The 15927-nt window shown below is 35.8% G+C and overlaps 1 protein-coding gene across 8 annotated transcripts in view; it reads right to left on the reverse strand.

Moving 5' to 3' along the window:
• BICD1 (BICD cargo adaptor 1) overlaps positions 1–15927 on the reverse strand; it is a 236874-nt gene that overhangs the window by 27849 nt on the left and 193098 nt on the right. For 3 of the 8 annotated variants that reach the window (XM_019736779.2, XM_019736747.2, XM_019736761.2), the window contains exons 5-7: positions 10984–12078; positions 6242–6393; positions 3278–3485 (exon numbers count right to left, since the gene is read on the reverse strand). In XM_019736779.2, coding sequence (XP_019592338.2) covers positions 3278–3485; positions 6242–6393; positions 10984–12078 — 1455 coding nt within the window. Of the gene's footprint in view, positions 1–2001; positions 2196–3167; positions 3486–6241; positions 6394–6709; positions 8161–10983; positions 12079–15927 lie in introns of those variants that run through there. The other 5 variants (XM_074325844.1, XM_074325843.1, XM_019736733.2 and 2 more) reach the window with 4 other exon arrangements.

Below are 15927 nucleotides of genomic sequence, written 5' to 3' on the forward strand. Positions count from 1 at the left end.
CTTTTAACTCAGTAATCTCATTCTTGCAGAAAAAACTGAATAGATGAGAAATTGAATGCATGAGGATATTCTCAGCATCATTCCATAATATAATAAATAATGAAAAACTATCTCCGTGGTTAAGAAGAAGTAGTGATTATGTGGTAACATCTGAAATAAAATTTATGATACAACCTTTTAAAACAAAAATAAGACTAGGTAGCAACATGGAAAAGTTTATGATATAATGTTAATGATTTCCACAATGTAATGACAATAATGTAAAATATTAGGTTGGTGCAAAAGTAATTGTGGTTTTTGCAATTGTTTTTAACCTTTTAAACTGCAATTACTTTTGCACCAACCTAATATATATTCATGAAAACAATGATAAAACAGTCATAAACAAAATGAAAAATTATTAGTTATATTTATTAATTTTTAATCATATTGATATAAAACCTTTTAAATTAAAATACTAGGGTTACTTATCAGTCATACCATTCTTTTCTAAGTTCTAGTAGATAATGCTACTAAATCTATCTGGCACACTAAAAAGACTTGTGGGATTTATTCAAGCTAGGTGTCCTGATGAATTATTACCATTTTGGTGATTCACAAATACTTCATGGTAATTTTGAATGGGTTCTAAAACAATAGGAAATGAGCTGTGAAAACAGAAACACCCAACAGACTTGTTGTCTTTTTTTTTTTTTTTTTTCAGGTGTACATTTGTTAGGCTGTTCCAACTTATTGTCCCTACTGACTTCCTCAAACATTCTTAAAACTTTGAACATTATATTCTGTAAATTTCCACACATCTCTTATTCCAATCAGTAGGCTGATTCATGAATCAGATAAGGAAAGTATTAGAGATCCAAAGGCTGAGGTTTCCAAAAAGGAATTAAGGTAAAATGGAAGTAAATTAGGTAGGAGGTAAAATTTAAGTAAATTAAGAGAAAAAAAAATCTGTGGCAAAGCTGAAAAACTCACAGGCTACAGTAGGGGCCAGAAGGTAACAGAAACAAGAGCAACAGGCTGGGTATAAGTCATAGGGAGTGAGGGGGGCTGTGGTCCGCTGCAAAGCTTGCCTTTTTAAAAGCAGCAACCACTACACAGCTCCAACAGGTTGCTGATATGCATGAATGCAGACCTAGGGCCGCCAGATATTCAGAATCATTCAAAGGAAGCCAGAAAGATAGATGTTCATGTGAAATCTGAGTTTCAAACTGTTGACAACTAACTTGAATTCGTTTTCATTTTTCATCTCTATGATAGCCAAAGAAGTCATTGCCCTTGGGCTTATTTTGTTTCAAAGGCTTCCTGTGTGCCACCTCTGATCTATAGTTAGCATTCAGGGACTTCTTAAAAGGATGATCTTTATTTGCAAGAAGTCACATTTTCAAGTGAGTTTCTTCATAGGAAAAAGAAAAAGAAAAATGTAAAACAGTGAAGCTAAAGTAAATTGTGAGCATATTGGTAAGCATAAATCAACAAGAACATTATAATAAGACCTAAATGTTCCTGAGGAGCAAAACCTTAGAGAATTTTAGTTTTATTTCTCTACAAGGATTGAGGAGACATTCTGAGTCACTACAAAAGGAGATTTTATTAAGATGGCTCCTTTACTGAAAGTACATTAAAAATGATAGGGACAAAATTTGACCAAGATGGAATTGCTATGAGCTACCAAATTGCAACTAGGATCCAGGTATGTGTCCTGCCTTGTGCTTGTTGCTCGTTTCCCGTTATTTATCCCATTCCTTTCAACTCTCATTTTCCATCCGTGGCTGTTGTTAAAAGGAAGTCCCTGGAGAGTCCTAAGGAATGATGGTCTGGCTGAGTAAAGGAGGAAACAGGAGGTTAAGTGTAAAGGAATTTTTACTTGAGCTGGAGGAATTTACCTGTCATCAAAGTTAGACTCTGAGGATGTGGGGTGGGCATGAGTGGTTGGAAGGAAGGGGAGAGTTGTCTATTCAACTAATCATTTGCATTACATGCACCCAAGGAAAAAATGTTTACCTGGTGGAGCCACGGTTAACCTTTTTTCCTTGCTGAGCCGGTGCCCTTGGATGAATTCACTCATGGAAGGGGGGCCCTTCAGAAGAAATGATTCTGTGGAGGTGGGATCAGGGGGAACTCTTAATAAATTCTGGAGGTAGGAAGCCCCTGAAGTCCTGGGACGGCTCTGATCACAAAGGGAAGGTGAAAATTGTCTTGCAGGAGATCCAAGAAAATACATATAGGAAACAAAAAAGTTTTACTTTAATTACCTTTCAAAGCCTCACCAGTGACAACATTATTTATATTGGCATTTGACTTTTTTAACATGTAAATCAAGATTTCTGCTAATTGTTTAGTTTCCACACCAGGATACAACCCTACTTGAAAACTGTATTGGATACTGAAAAAGAGATTTATTATAGTTAGTCAGTTTTAACTACAAATAGAAAATAATTATATTATTTGATTTCTTACTGAAAGTTCCTAAAATAAAAATTTTACCATTAACTGAAAATACAGGGTACGTAATTCAACATCCAGGACTCTGGAAAAAGGTCAGAAAATCAAGCCACTAAAAACCTTACAAGTGATTTCTTCGAGCAATGTTCACATACTAAATGAAAAAGCACAAAAACCTGCTTTTAAGAAAAAGGCTATACATATTCTATTCCATTTTACCTAAATATAAACATTTCGTTTCAGTCAGTCATCAGTTTTGGTAACATGGACAAAAGTTCCCCTAAGAGAACATATTCATATCCTTGCTCCATTAAAGAGAAGCTGGTAAATAGCACCATTACCAGAGGTACAATGACTTTTAAAATCATCACCCATGTAAAATATAGTTTTGTTCTTAATATCCACCTTTTATCTATGGATTTTTAGGTTGGAGGTAAGGGAGAGGCATATTTATGCATACAAGGAACAGCAAAAATAATGACAAGACACTTGGAAGTTATATTATGAGGTGGGGTGTGGGCGACACAAAGGAGTAAATAAACACAGTTATCAAAAAGGTTTTGATTTGGAAAAACCAACATTAGCGAGACCCATTTATCCACCCAGTTCCAGTTTTTCTCTTCCTTCCTTCCCTTCCTCCACCCTCCACAATAAGAACATATCAATTTTGCAGTTAACTAAAATCTGGCCACTGCACCATACTATAAAGATTGCTGCATGCATACCTTTTCCTCTGAGTGCCACTGCTGACCCGAATGTTGGGTGTCTGTGGGCCCTGACTATGCAGGAGGTAAGTGTCTATGGTGGGCACGGTGACTGATGCCTCCCCACTTACTTTAGGGCTGCCGATCTTGCTCTTTCCAAATTTGCCTTTGGTGCGTCGGGACTGCTCATGGTCAAACTCTAAGTCCTCCAGCCGCTGGGTCAGGGCGAGTTTTTGCTGGATAGCCATTCGTAACAAACTATTTAGAGTCTTCTTCTCATCCTCTGCAGCTGCTAACTGTCTCTGCATTTCATCCAATTGCGTGACGTATTCATCACATCTGGAACCAAAACAGAAACGTGGTCAGGGGGCCGATGGGTGGCTCAGTTGGTTAGAATGTGAGCTCTGCCGGTTAGATTCTCACATGGGCTAGCAAGCTGCGCTGTCCGCAACTAGAATGAAGACAATGAACTGCCACTGAGCTCCCCGGAGGCCGGATGGCTCAGTTAGTTGGAGCACATGCTCTCAACCACAAGGTTGCCAGTTTGACTCCTGCAAGGGATGGTGGGCTGCACCCACTGCAACTAAGATTGAACAATGGCAACTGGATTTGGAGCTGAGCTGCACCCTCCACAACTAAGATTGAAAGGACAACTTGACTTGGAGCTGATGGGTCCTGGGAAAAACACTGTTCCCCAATAAAGTGCTGTTTCCCTTCCCCACTAAAATCTTAAAAAAACAAAAAACAAACCCATGATCAGTAGAAAATCTTGGTGAAACCGAATTTGAAATTTAGGTTGAAAAGTAATGTTACTGGAATTTAGAACACTGGTCTTCGTAGAGAAGAAATGAGGTAACCTACTCTCGTAGCAAATGGGAACTAGTAGAGCAGGTTCAATAAATGATGGTTCATCTATACAATGGAGGACATGTGGGGATATTTGTAATAGGTGACATGTTAAACCCCAGGGACAGAGTTATTGTGGGGGCTGCTCACGGTGGCAGAAGAGTAAACAATAAAGTCTCAGGTGGTGTTCACAGCATCTAAGATGCACTACAATGGCTTTTTCTACTGTGTTCCATGGAGGAATGTGACAAGTTTGTTATAGGCTATGCTTGTAGCATGCAAAAGAATAATAATATCTATGAGGAAAACATTTTGTTCTTTATGTCTATAGGTTTTATTTTAATTGAGTACAGATTGCACCTGCCACTGCTTTCAGTGTGACAGATTTGCCTGGATTAGAAACCCGAATACTTTCTATGATTCCTCTCCCAGATGATAAAGCAATAAGTGCCAAAGAAAACCAAGACTTGCACAGAATTTGATACAGATATACAAGGCTGTCAGCCATCTTTGTTCAGGTTTGACACTTGTGCTGCAGCAGGAAGATCAGCTCAGTGATCTATTTTCCCCACCAAAGGTAAAAGCTGAGCACATACACAATGGGAAGGAAGAATTATTCACACAATTAGTCAGAGTTTTTTTCTGAGTCTATTTACCTGCTAAGATAATAATAACAAATACTTTTCATGCACTAGCAGATAGTTTAATGACTTTATAGAGTTATACAAAATATATTGTACAAACTCTGAAATCAGCACGAGCCTTGTGGCCTTTTAAAGAAAAAATAGACCCTGTAGTGAAAGAACTTGAGATCCGGGTGGGTCCCCATTTTCTTTAATCTTGAATGTCAAAAAGCACAGTTGGCATACCACAAGAAAATTCAGGGCTTAGTAAAATACAATGTGAATTGCAGGACCCTGGATATGTTTTAATTGGTCAGATAACAATATTTTCTTTAAAAAATACTATGGAATAAGGAAATTGTTATACCTGAAAAAACAAATTTCCATGAAAATACACTATGTAGGGGTAACAATTTCTTATATAAACTAGAATGAGACTTTAAACATCCCTTTAAAAATGTTTTGATTTTTTTTTTCAAAGAGGAAATTTCTGTTTTCTTGATTCTACACATAAGCCTGACTGATTTCTTTCATTAATGCACCATCCTCATTCTCTGTCCTGCCACCACATAGTGGCCAGAGGCATATATACTCTACTCCCCAAACTCGTATAATGTTTGGAGACCCAGAAGTCAGTTCTGCTCAGTGCCCGCACACCTATGTGGTCCCTCAGGCACCCAGCCTCCTTAACACCATCTCTAAGAGACTTAATCATGAAGTATAAGCTTGAGCCTTTCTCTCCTGACACCCAAAGAAAGCTGGGCAGATTCCTGGACTCCTATAAAACCCAACATTTTCTTTTACACTTATATCAGCTACGTGCAAATTATTTACTGAATCGGCAACTATAGCCCTAGTTATGTTTTGTGAACTTTATACTGAGTTTGCATCAGGTAAGATATATAACTGGTTTTGTTTTGGTATTGAAAAGTGACAACAAAAAAGATTACGTATTAAAAATCTCAGGATTTTGAATGCCTTGAATTAACACATTCTAAACAATCACCTGAAGTTTAAAAACACAATACAGGGGCACTTCATAATGAAACTGGTGGGGGGGAGGTAATAACTAATACTCGTCTAATTAGTTGGGCAATGTGAAGAATTTGGTGATATATATATGTTTTAGAAGTTTTCATTAAATCACAGTGTATTAAAGTAAATCATTAGTTCATATGAATATTAATCTTTATTATGATGGTATCTATCTCATATAATACTAATGATAAGCACTTTTATGTATTTTAGTCACAGAAATAAATTTCAGTGGTGATAATATAACATTTAGCTATTTTAGCAAGTAGGTTTTTTTCCCTTATTAGAAGCTTTTGGGGGGAGGGGTTCTAATTCTTTTGGGCACATAAGCTCTAGAAAAAAATATCTATTGTATTGATTTAAAAATACTTTTATGTAACAAAATTGCTTAATTCAGTACTTCCAGTAGAGGGCTCTGGAAAACAGCACAAAACGTTTTAGATTTGTCAGAGTGGAATCTCTTGTATTTTCCTTACATCTTACCCTTTAGATGGTCCATCAAATACACTCAAGATACACGAAGATGCACATGTAAATTTTTAAATTTTTTCCCCATGTACCACACTTAATCTTGCAAGAAAAACCAATTACCTTGTTGCAAACATTGCTCTCAGGGATGAGAAAGTTGCTGCATCTTCTTTCAAAGCCTTCAGTTCATTTCTAAGTTTCGTCATAGTTTCAGTCACCATTGCTTTCTCATTTTCATATTTGTTCTTGAGATTAGCTAGTGCCACCTCAGCTGTCTAAAGCAGAAAAATCATAATGCTTACAATTTTCATCAGGAAAATCTATTGTACAGATTTCTTCATGGGCCTATTACTTTCTTTCATAAAAGGAAAGTGAAATTGGTTTGGTTAAATTTTATATAAATATATATGTGTACTCTGGATATAAGGCAGTTTAATGTCAAAACATGTTGTGAATCCGTAATGTGGTTAAATTGCCCTAGAAGCCAGCTGTGAACCCGAGTCAGTACCAGGAGGCAATTATAGTAGTTCAGTAAATATTTAATGCAGATTGTTGAGAGTGTAGGATTTTCAGACATGAAGGGAGCCAAAATGAAATTTTATACAAGAAAAATTTTATCAAGGAGAAGTTAGTGAAGAAGCACAGCTTCCAATTGAGATACAATACAACTCAAATATTCTTGTGTCACCTGTGCTCTGCAGGCCTGAAACAAATAGAATAAAAGTTATAGGTCATTGCAATTTATGACACGAGTATATGACAGTCTATATTTTACGCTGAAGGAAAAGAATTAACAAAGAACCAATTTCTTTCTAAGTCTTTGCATACAGCTTCTTCAAAATGATGAATTATAGTCAAATTCAATTGTAAAACTTAATAATCAAATTTCAATAATCAGATAATCAAATAAAAATAATCAGATTTTAATAGTCAAATTTAATTCTTCACAATCTCCATAAAAGCAAAGATTCCAAAATGTTGAATGAATTGAAATGTTTGTTTGAATTTTGGATACGGGCATGTCTCAAGTTCTTGGAATTACCGTGTTTCCCCGAAAATAAGACCTAGCTAGACAATCAGCTCTAATATGTCTTTTGGAGCAAAAATTAATATAAGATCTGGTCTTATATTATATTAGATTAGATTAGATCTGGTATTATATTATATTACGTAACATTACATACATTATATCATAAAGACCCCGTCTTATAGTAAAATAAGACCGGGTCTTATATTAATTTTTACTCTAAAAGACATATTAGAGCTGATTGTCCGGCTAGGTCTTATTTTCGGGGAAACACGGTAATAGTGTTTCAATAGTGAGAACTAGCCTGACACACAGTAGGAAGCAAAAAAAATGTTGACAGAATCAACGCAAAAAATGAATGTATATTTAGGGACTACCTGTTTGATGCATAGCACATGGCATGAATATTTAAGCCAAATTGGAAACACATAAATTTTACAAACTGTTAACTACAGCTTTTCAGACTGTGTAAAAATATTTAATACTAATGAAAAATCCCTTACTAGTGAAAAATATCCATTACTAATGGGATTTTTCAGGTAGACTACCCTGGTTTTTTCACACTTCTTTTTGTGCTTGAAATGAACCACTTCAACTTTCTTACGCAAAGTGTCACATTCTACAAACAGATTCTTTTTTAATTAAAATAATGTTGGAATGGGGTAGTTTGTTCATGTTTTGATTCCAGAATAGTTTCTTATTAGTTTTGACTGAATCTAAAGTCAAATTAAAATGAGAAGTTACCCATACAAAAGTTCAATATGTCCCATAGTGCAATAACAGTTAAAACTTCAGAAGTATTATAAATACAGAAAATTATCCAGAACGCAGAGGTTGACTTGGGAAAAAGGGCCATTAAAAACTTTTTTAATTTTTTTTAATTTAGATACATATTCATTTAGGACAGATAAGTTTAAGTTGTGAAAATGTAGATGTAACAAATTTGTAAGCACGTAGAGCCACATGGTCAGTTATCCAAGGGGAGCAGAGTAGGAGGGAGTAGAGAAGCATAGATCTGAAATAAAAGTACAAAATTATTTATTATTTGTGAGAAATGCCCTCAAAGGACTCAACTTTGTTTGTGCACAGACTGTACAAAGCTTTTTTCAGAATTAAGTAATCCTAAATATCTGTAACCTATTAGATTTGCTGACATCTGCATTTGCCACATTCTCCACACACTCCCAAAGTTGACTTTCTAAATAAAAAAAAGAATTGTTTCCAGCCACAGAGACCTTCAAAATTATTCCCTGAGTACATCATCCTGTTCTGCGCCTCTCTACTTACTGTTCTTTCTGTCTGGAATTATTTCCTCCTCTTCTAGAAAACGACTCCTTACCCTTTAAAAAAACAAATTCAAGTGTAATTGCTTCTGTGAAGTTTTTTCCAACTCTTCTACGAGGCATTAGTTACTTCCTCTGCAAAGTTCCCATAACTTGGATCACAGCATGTGTAACAGCAAACTGTAATTATCTGTTTCTATTCTGACATTCCCACCAGTCTGAGTCCTCTCCGGGAGAGTAAGGACCAGGGATTAGTCTTCTTTGAATCTTTAGCATCTAGCACAGTTTAGTACATTGATGGTACTTCATAAACATTTGCTTATTTCATCGAGAGGACACTGTGCCTACAAAAAAAAAATCCTAAAGTATATTAAAAGATTCACAGAGAATGCAGAACGCCTATTTTAAAATAGAAGATTCTCTTTTTTTCCTATACCACAGAATTCTCACCTTAGCCTTAATAATTAACATTCCACAATGTCTAAATATAATGGCTGTCATCTGTAGGTACTTGAAGCTATTTATGACACATAAGCAGCACAGCAATAGACCCCACATCCTTAAAATTTAAACTAAATACATGGCTAGAAATGTGTTTTCATTCAGTTTAGTGAGCCCATGAGGGTTGTGATTCTAATATAATGCAAATGGTAACACAAACCACTGTAAAAATAAAAATTCATCCAGGAATGCTTTGTTCTCCTCTGAATTCCTATGGCACTGTTTATATAACCATTCTAAAGTGCTTGATGCGTCCTACCGTGTTTCCCCGAAAATAAGACCTAGCCAGACAATCAGCTCTAATGAGTCTTTTGGAGCAAAAATTAATATAAGACCTGGTATTATATTAATTATATTATATTATATTATATTATATTATATTATATTATATTATATTATATTATTATTATATTATATTATGAGACCCGGTCTTATATTATACTAAAATAAGACCGGGTCTTATATTAATTTTTTTTCCCAAAAAATGCATTAGAGCTGATTGTCTGGCTAGGTCTTATTTTGGGGGAAACACGGTATCTTATAAACAATTACAGGCATGTGTTGAACTCCTACTAGATTACTAGACACTTATTTTTCATCCCTACTTACTACTTGCCATGAAATATGTAATCAACGAATGCTGCTTCACAAATCAGTCTCTCTTGGCTGACCAATCATTCTTATCTATATCTTTGTGTCAGTTACGCATCTTGACATTTTTTACTGACCTAGGTTTCTACACTGTTAATATTCACCCTTCAAGAAGAAGTCAGAGAAGTTATCTGCATGGCTTGACCAAGAATGCTCAGGATATTATGTCCTTTATAAAGGTTTCTAAGTCTTACCTAATGTGGTATTAGTTATTTATAACCACTCTAAATCACTGGGTCTTTGGATTACAGCAGTGTTTATGGTAACAAATGCCTTCCTTCTGACCTCAAATTGTAGTCAGATCTCTCACAAATTGTTTATGCACCCTAATCTTTTCTATTTCTCTGACATGATGGCACAAAATGAGGTCCTATTTTTGCCCTTAGATTTATATAAACCATGTTTATAGTGCAAGCAATATTATTGCTTATGGTACAGACCTCCAAATTATATCCGTGGATTTATGGGAACTGCAGATAAAAATGCTAGAAAGCTGCACTACGGATGACGTAATAGTAATGTGGTTTTCCCTGGACAAGGGCAAAAGGAGAAGGAACTCTGAATCTGAAACTAACCCTCATTTTCTACCACTAGCCCTGCTTACGTTTGCACGAAGGTGTTTGATGCTTTGTTGTTTCTCTTTATCAACACCCCTTTTCAAAAAGCAACTTTCTCACATGTACCTTTCAAGGCTCCGTTTCCAGAGAAACTAAAGAGAGGTTAAAAATATTTTCCTGTCTATATCTCATAGCACTTCCACCCAGGTAAAGCTGGAGGGTGGAAAACAAATTCAGTCATCAAGGAGATCCAGGAATTAGTCAGGTAGGGTCATGTTATAGCATTCTTACCTATTCTAGGAGGACAAGATCCATGGTTAAGAAAAATTCTCTATTGCTTTAGCTCTGACCCAGGTGAATTAACATCCCAACTGAACCTAAATTTCAGATATTTGGTCACTGACAGAGCTAGTGCACATTCTCTAGAGAGCTCTCCTCTGTTTGCTCCAGCTAACTGCCAGTGTCTTTCTTGCTGCATCTCCCTGGTGTAAGCTGCCATGCCAACCTATTCTGCTATCCCTCCATCTCCTGTTTTCACACTCAATGACAGCTGGCATCCAGCTAAGTACCACCTGAACTGCCTTTCTATGTCTGCATGGATCTTCTCCTTTTTTCCTGCTTTAACTTCCTCACCTCCACCTAACGGGGCATAGCTATTTCATCCATTCACTCACTTAAAAATAATTCTTACATTCTGGTCTGTCACTGGGATATAGTTTGCTTCATTTCTCTGCTGACCAGGAGTCTGAACTCTCATTCTGATGATAGCAGACACTCAAAAACATTGAAGAATAAACTAGTTAAGAAAGCATTAACTAGCATGCATTATCAGTAGAATGAGATCACCTGCTTGTTGGCTTTCAGCACTGCCCTCAGTGTGGCGATCTGCTCCCGTTTGGTGCTCAGCAGCGACTTGAGCTTGAGAAACTCTTCCATTAAGGCTTCCTTGTCTTTATCGATCATGGGGGCCAGCTCCCGTGCTGCTGCTCTTTGACGAGACAGTTGCAAGGACCGGTCCACAGCTTTCTGCAGATGCTTGATTTGGTCCCGGATTATGGCATTAAGGTTGTAGATATTCATTGGCTCTTTGCGGATGTCACTTGTATCTAATACTGGAGATGATGGTGGGGCAGTAATAACAGGAGAGATGGTGGGGGTCTTGGTTGGACTTGGTTCTTTGCTGGCCTCTGTGTTTTCTTTCGTAACTGGTTCCGAGGAGGTCCTCATTTCTACTGGGGATGACACACCCCGCCTGGCTAACCGTGGAGACAAAAGTCCCCTGGGATCATCAGGACCTTTCAGGCTCCCACTACGGGTGACTCTGCTTTGCCTATAGTAATCCAGCATGACCCTGTTGGGGGTTTCATTATTACACAGACATACATGGTGGTAAAGCTGAGCTAGCTCCTCACTAAATGTAACCAATTCATCCTGGGCTGTATTAAGGGTATTGTGATTTTCGTTGGCTATGCTGGTCATCTTTTGCAACTCTTTCTCCATGTGGGCCATCTTCTCTCCACTCTCCCTGGTGGTCTTTTCAAGGCTTGTCACCTGCTCATCATACATTTGGATCTTACTCTCATACTTGGTCTTCTCTTCAGTATGGTTTTCTACAGATTTATTGTATTTCTCCTTTAAGGCTTTAATTTCAGCTTTCAAATCTATCACCTCAGTTACCGCCACTCTGTATTTGCACTCCAGGATCTCTAAGCCGTTGATGTCCACCTCGTAGTCATGGGCCTCCTCCCCTGAGTCCCGGCCCTTCTCCCCCTCCAGTTCAGACTTGAGCTCCTTGCTGTTCTGCAGGCCCCTCATGGCATTGACGTGTTCCGTGAGCCGGTGTACCCGTTCGTGCTGCTCTGTCAGTGCCCCCTTGGTGTGCTCCAGCTGTGTCTGTGACTCCTGTAGATTGGCCAGAAGAATGGCCTTTTCCCGCTCTACCTGCAATGGCAAAAAGAAAGTCTCAAAATGACTTCAATGAAATGTCATTGATGAATGGAATCCACTAGTAGGGCATATATACATTTCAAATGACTGCAGCACAGCCAATGTTCCCCCTATTTCAAAATAAATTGGAGTGTATCTTCTTATTTCAGCAGTTCCAGTAAGTCAATCAATCTAAAAGTACACCATTCTAAAAGAACTATGCTATGCATATTTATCCATCCAAATTCTCATGCATTATACAATACACTCATAGAACTTGCATGTTCTTCAAACAATCTTATTTTTATCTTTTAATGCTTTGCAGAAAACATAACATGATTTCAAGAGATAGTACTTAACATTGTCTTTATTTTCAGAGCCTTAGAGTATATCTGCTCCTTAGCTCATGTAGGATAAGTGACTGTCTCAAGGTGCCTATGAGTCATCTTTTTCCTTCCCAGAGCTTCACCCCAAAACAAGCTTAAAACTTAAGGCTTTAAGTTACTAACTACTGCTGAGAACCCTATCCCCTTAAAAACAAGCATTTAATTCCCCAAACAGACAAATACTAAATGTGATGGCTTTTAATATAAAAGTCAGAGAATATAGGGTTTTAAGTCTCAAAGAACAATTTACAGATCACTTCAATTCCTTCAGTCCCAATTAAGAATTTTTAAAATTAGTAATTAATCTGAATAACATGACAATTTCATTATTATATAGGCAGTATTATTGTATATTGAAAAATATTCAGGTCTCAGGATAAAACAGTATCTCATTAAACATATGAGTGTATACAATCTCAATGAAAATGGATTATTTCAGGAGTTTCATTGTTTTTCTTTTTCTCTTGAAAATTAAGTGAATTTGCTCTGAAAAGTCTAGACATCATTTGATTAGTATATGTGGTTACAACAGACAAAGCAACTTCCAAAAAGCCCTTTAATGGTAAAAGCCTTAAAATAAAAACAAAAATTGGACCAAACCAAAATGTCCTAAAGCTTAAGAGGCAAAAGTGTTATAATGAATGAGGTAATGCCTTTAGAAGAGTTTCAATCTGTGTGCTGCTAATTCAGATTTAACATAAACATTTTCTAAGTCTGAAAGGGTATGTCTATCAGTTTCTTCATGATAGCACCTCCAGAAAACATCAAACAGAACTTTGTCTCTTTTGTGTATGTATGCGCCACATACAGTGGTAATTTCCACACTCAATACATCTCTGGTGGAATCAGTTGAATATGGAATGGTATCTAAATTTTACACACACACACACACACACACACACACACACACACAAATACCTTTTCTAGACAATTAAGGTTGGTTTGACTTAAAAAAAACAACTGAATTATGGATAATTTTGTAAAACTCCAGCATTTTCTCAGCTACTGAGACTTACAGTACCTTAAATCGTATTTGAATTTCAGAGAGCAGTACTTAAACTATTAAAGATACATTGTACTTCAATAAATACAAAGCACTTTAAACATTAAAATTACTATGCATTTTAAGTGTACTATTTTAGTCTCCATTTATGAAGGACTTATCCAAGAGAGACTTGCTGAGTTAATTATAATTTTCTATAGTGACTAAGAATAGTTGCCTTATTTCTCATTTTACAATCTTCATCTTCTATCTGGAACTGCAGATTTTAGCTTTCATAGTAGGACTGGTTGTTTTGCCAGATAACCTGAAGGCTAAATTTGTAAACTGCTTCATCATTGTAAGTATACAGTATATCCTATTATTGTTGCTCTTATGCCCCATAGAAATTGTTTTTAATTTCACTGAAAGTTTACCTTTCAATAAATACATTTATGCATACTGATTCTTTTGTGAAGGACCAAAAAAAAGGATATCCAGAATTTGCACGTGGCCCAGCAATTCCACTCCTTGGTAACTACCCAAGAGATTTAAAACCTATGTGTACACAAAAACTTGTATATGAATGTTCATAGCAGCATTATTCATAATAGCCAAAAAGTTAAAAAAAAAACACCTCAAATCTTCATCACTGATAGGTGAATAAATAAAATGTGGTATATCCATACAATGAAATATTATTTGGCAATAAAAAGCAATGAGGTACTAATACATGTTACAACATGGATGAACCTCAAACATGCTCTGCTAAGTGAAAAAAGTCACACATAAAAGACCACACATTGTATACTTCCATCTATGTAACAGGTCCAGAATACGCAAATCTATCAAGAAATAAAGTAAATTAGTGGTCACCTGGGGTGGAGGGTTCCAGGGAAATGGGGAGTGGCTGCTAATGGGTATGTTGTTTCTTTTTTGGGGTGATCAAAATGTTCTAAAATTGGCTGTGGTGATGGTTGCACAACTCTGTGAATATACTAAAAGTTATTGGATTATATCCTTTAAATAGGTGGATTGTATGGTATATGAATTATATCTCCAGAAAGTTCTTAAGAAAATCTATGTAGATTCTTCCCCTGATTGCTGTGATTACAAATGTTCCTTTTAGGTTCACTGATATATAGTAGAAAAGTAGGCTTCTGTGAAATGCATTTGCCTACTGAACTACAAAGGTAGTCTTTAACTATAAAGCCGGTAATATTTTTTTTTAACTACTTATGTTACCAACTTTGTACTAGGAAATTGTATTTGACACATTAAATCTTAAAATCCAGGAGCAGACCGATCTTGTTTTAATTAATTTTACCCCACAAATTTTCTGTCTTTGTTAAGCACAGATAACATTTGATTTATTTGACTCTGCAGCAAGTCCACTCACTAGGTTTTTGACTTTGAGCAAATTATATAACATATTTGTGTCTCAGTTTCCCTACTGTAAAATGGGGATAATTACACTGTTTACCCCATACAGTTGCTATAATCATCAGCCAATTATATAGATAGATGGTGAGATAGATAGATAGATAGATAGATAGATAGATAGATAGATAGATAGATAGATAGATAGACGGTGTTTTCTCAAAAATAAGACCTAGCTGGACCATCAGCTTTAATGCATCTTTTGGAGCAAAAATTAATATAAGAGCTGGTCTTATTTTAATATAAGATAGGGTATAATATAATATAATATAGTATAATATAATATAATACCGAGTATAATATAATATAATACCATGTATAATATAATATAATATAATATAATATAATATAATATAATATAATATAATATAATATAATACCGGGTCTTATATTATATTGAAATAAGATCAAGTCATATTAATTTTTTCTCCAAAAGACACATTAGAGCGGATGGTCCAGCTAGGTCTTATTTTTGGGGAAACATGGTATATATATCTATATAGTTATACAGATATATAGATCTAGATAGATCTATATCTATCTATCTATATATCTATATCTATCTCTCTATATATCTATATCTATATAGAGAGAGAAAGAAAGAAACATAAACTGCTTTGAACTCTTACAGGTCATTTAGCAAATTGACCACTTACTATCATTATAGGAAAAATTAAAACTGCCTTTAACAGAATGGCTCTAAACACAATATGAATATTTCTTCCACATCTAGAGGATGTAATAAAACATCAATTTCGGCTTTACAGAAACTGTTTTCTCACATTACATGTGAGATTGTGTATGTAGTGTGTTGCTGACAAAAAAATCCAAAGAGTATTCTCCAGCTTGGTTTGACTCTCTGTGATGTGAAGTTAAACAGAGGCTATTTATCAAAAGCAAAAATTTTAGCACAAGCATAGACTCCTTTAAATAGTTAAGTAATTTAGTTTTTCCAGACAGGATCTACTTTTTTCATTCTAATAAAACTGATTAAGGTACTTGACTGTCACTGGAAAATGTCAATTATAATCTATTGGCAATAACTGAGTCTTGAGGGCA

This window comes from Rhinolophus sinicus, linkage group LG02, assembly GCF_036562045.2.
Source record: "Rhinolophus sinicus isolate RSC01 linkage group LG02, ASM3656204v1, whole genome shotgun sequence".
Classification (NCBI taxonomy): Eukaryota; Metazoa; Chordata; class Mammalia; order Chiroptera; family Rhinolophidae; genus Rhinolophus; species Rhinolophus sinicus.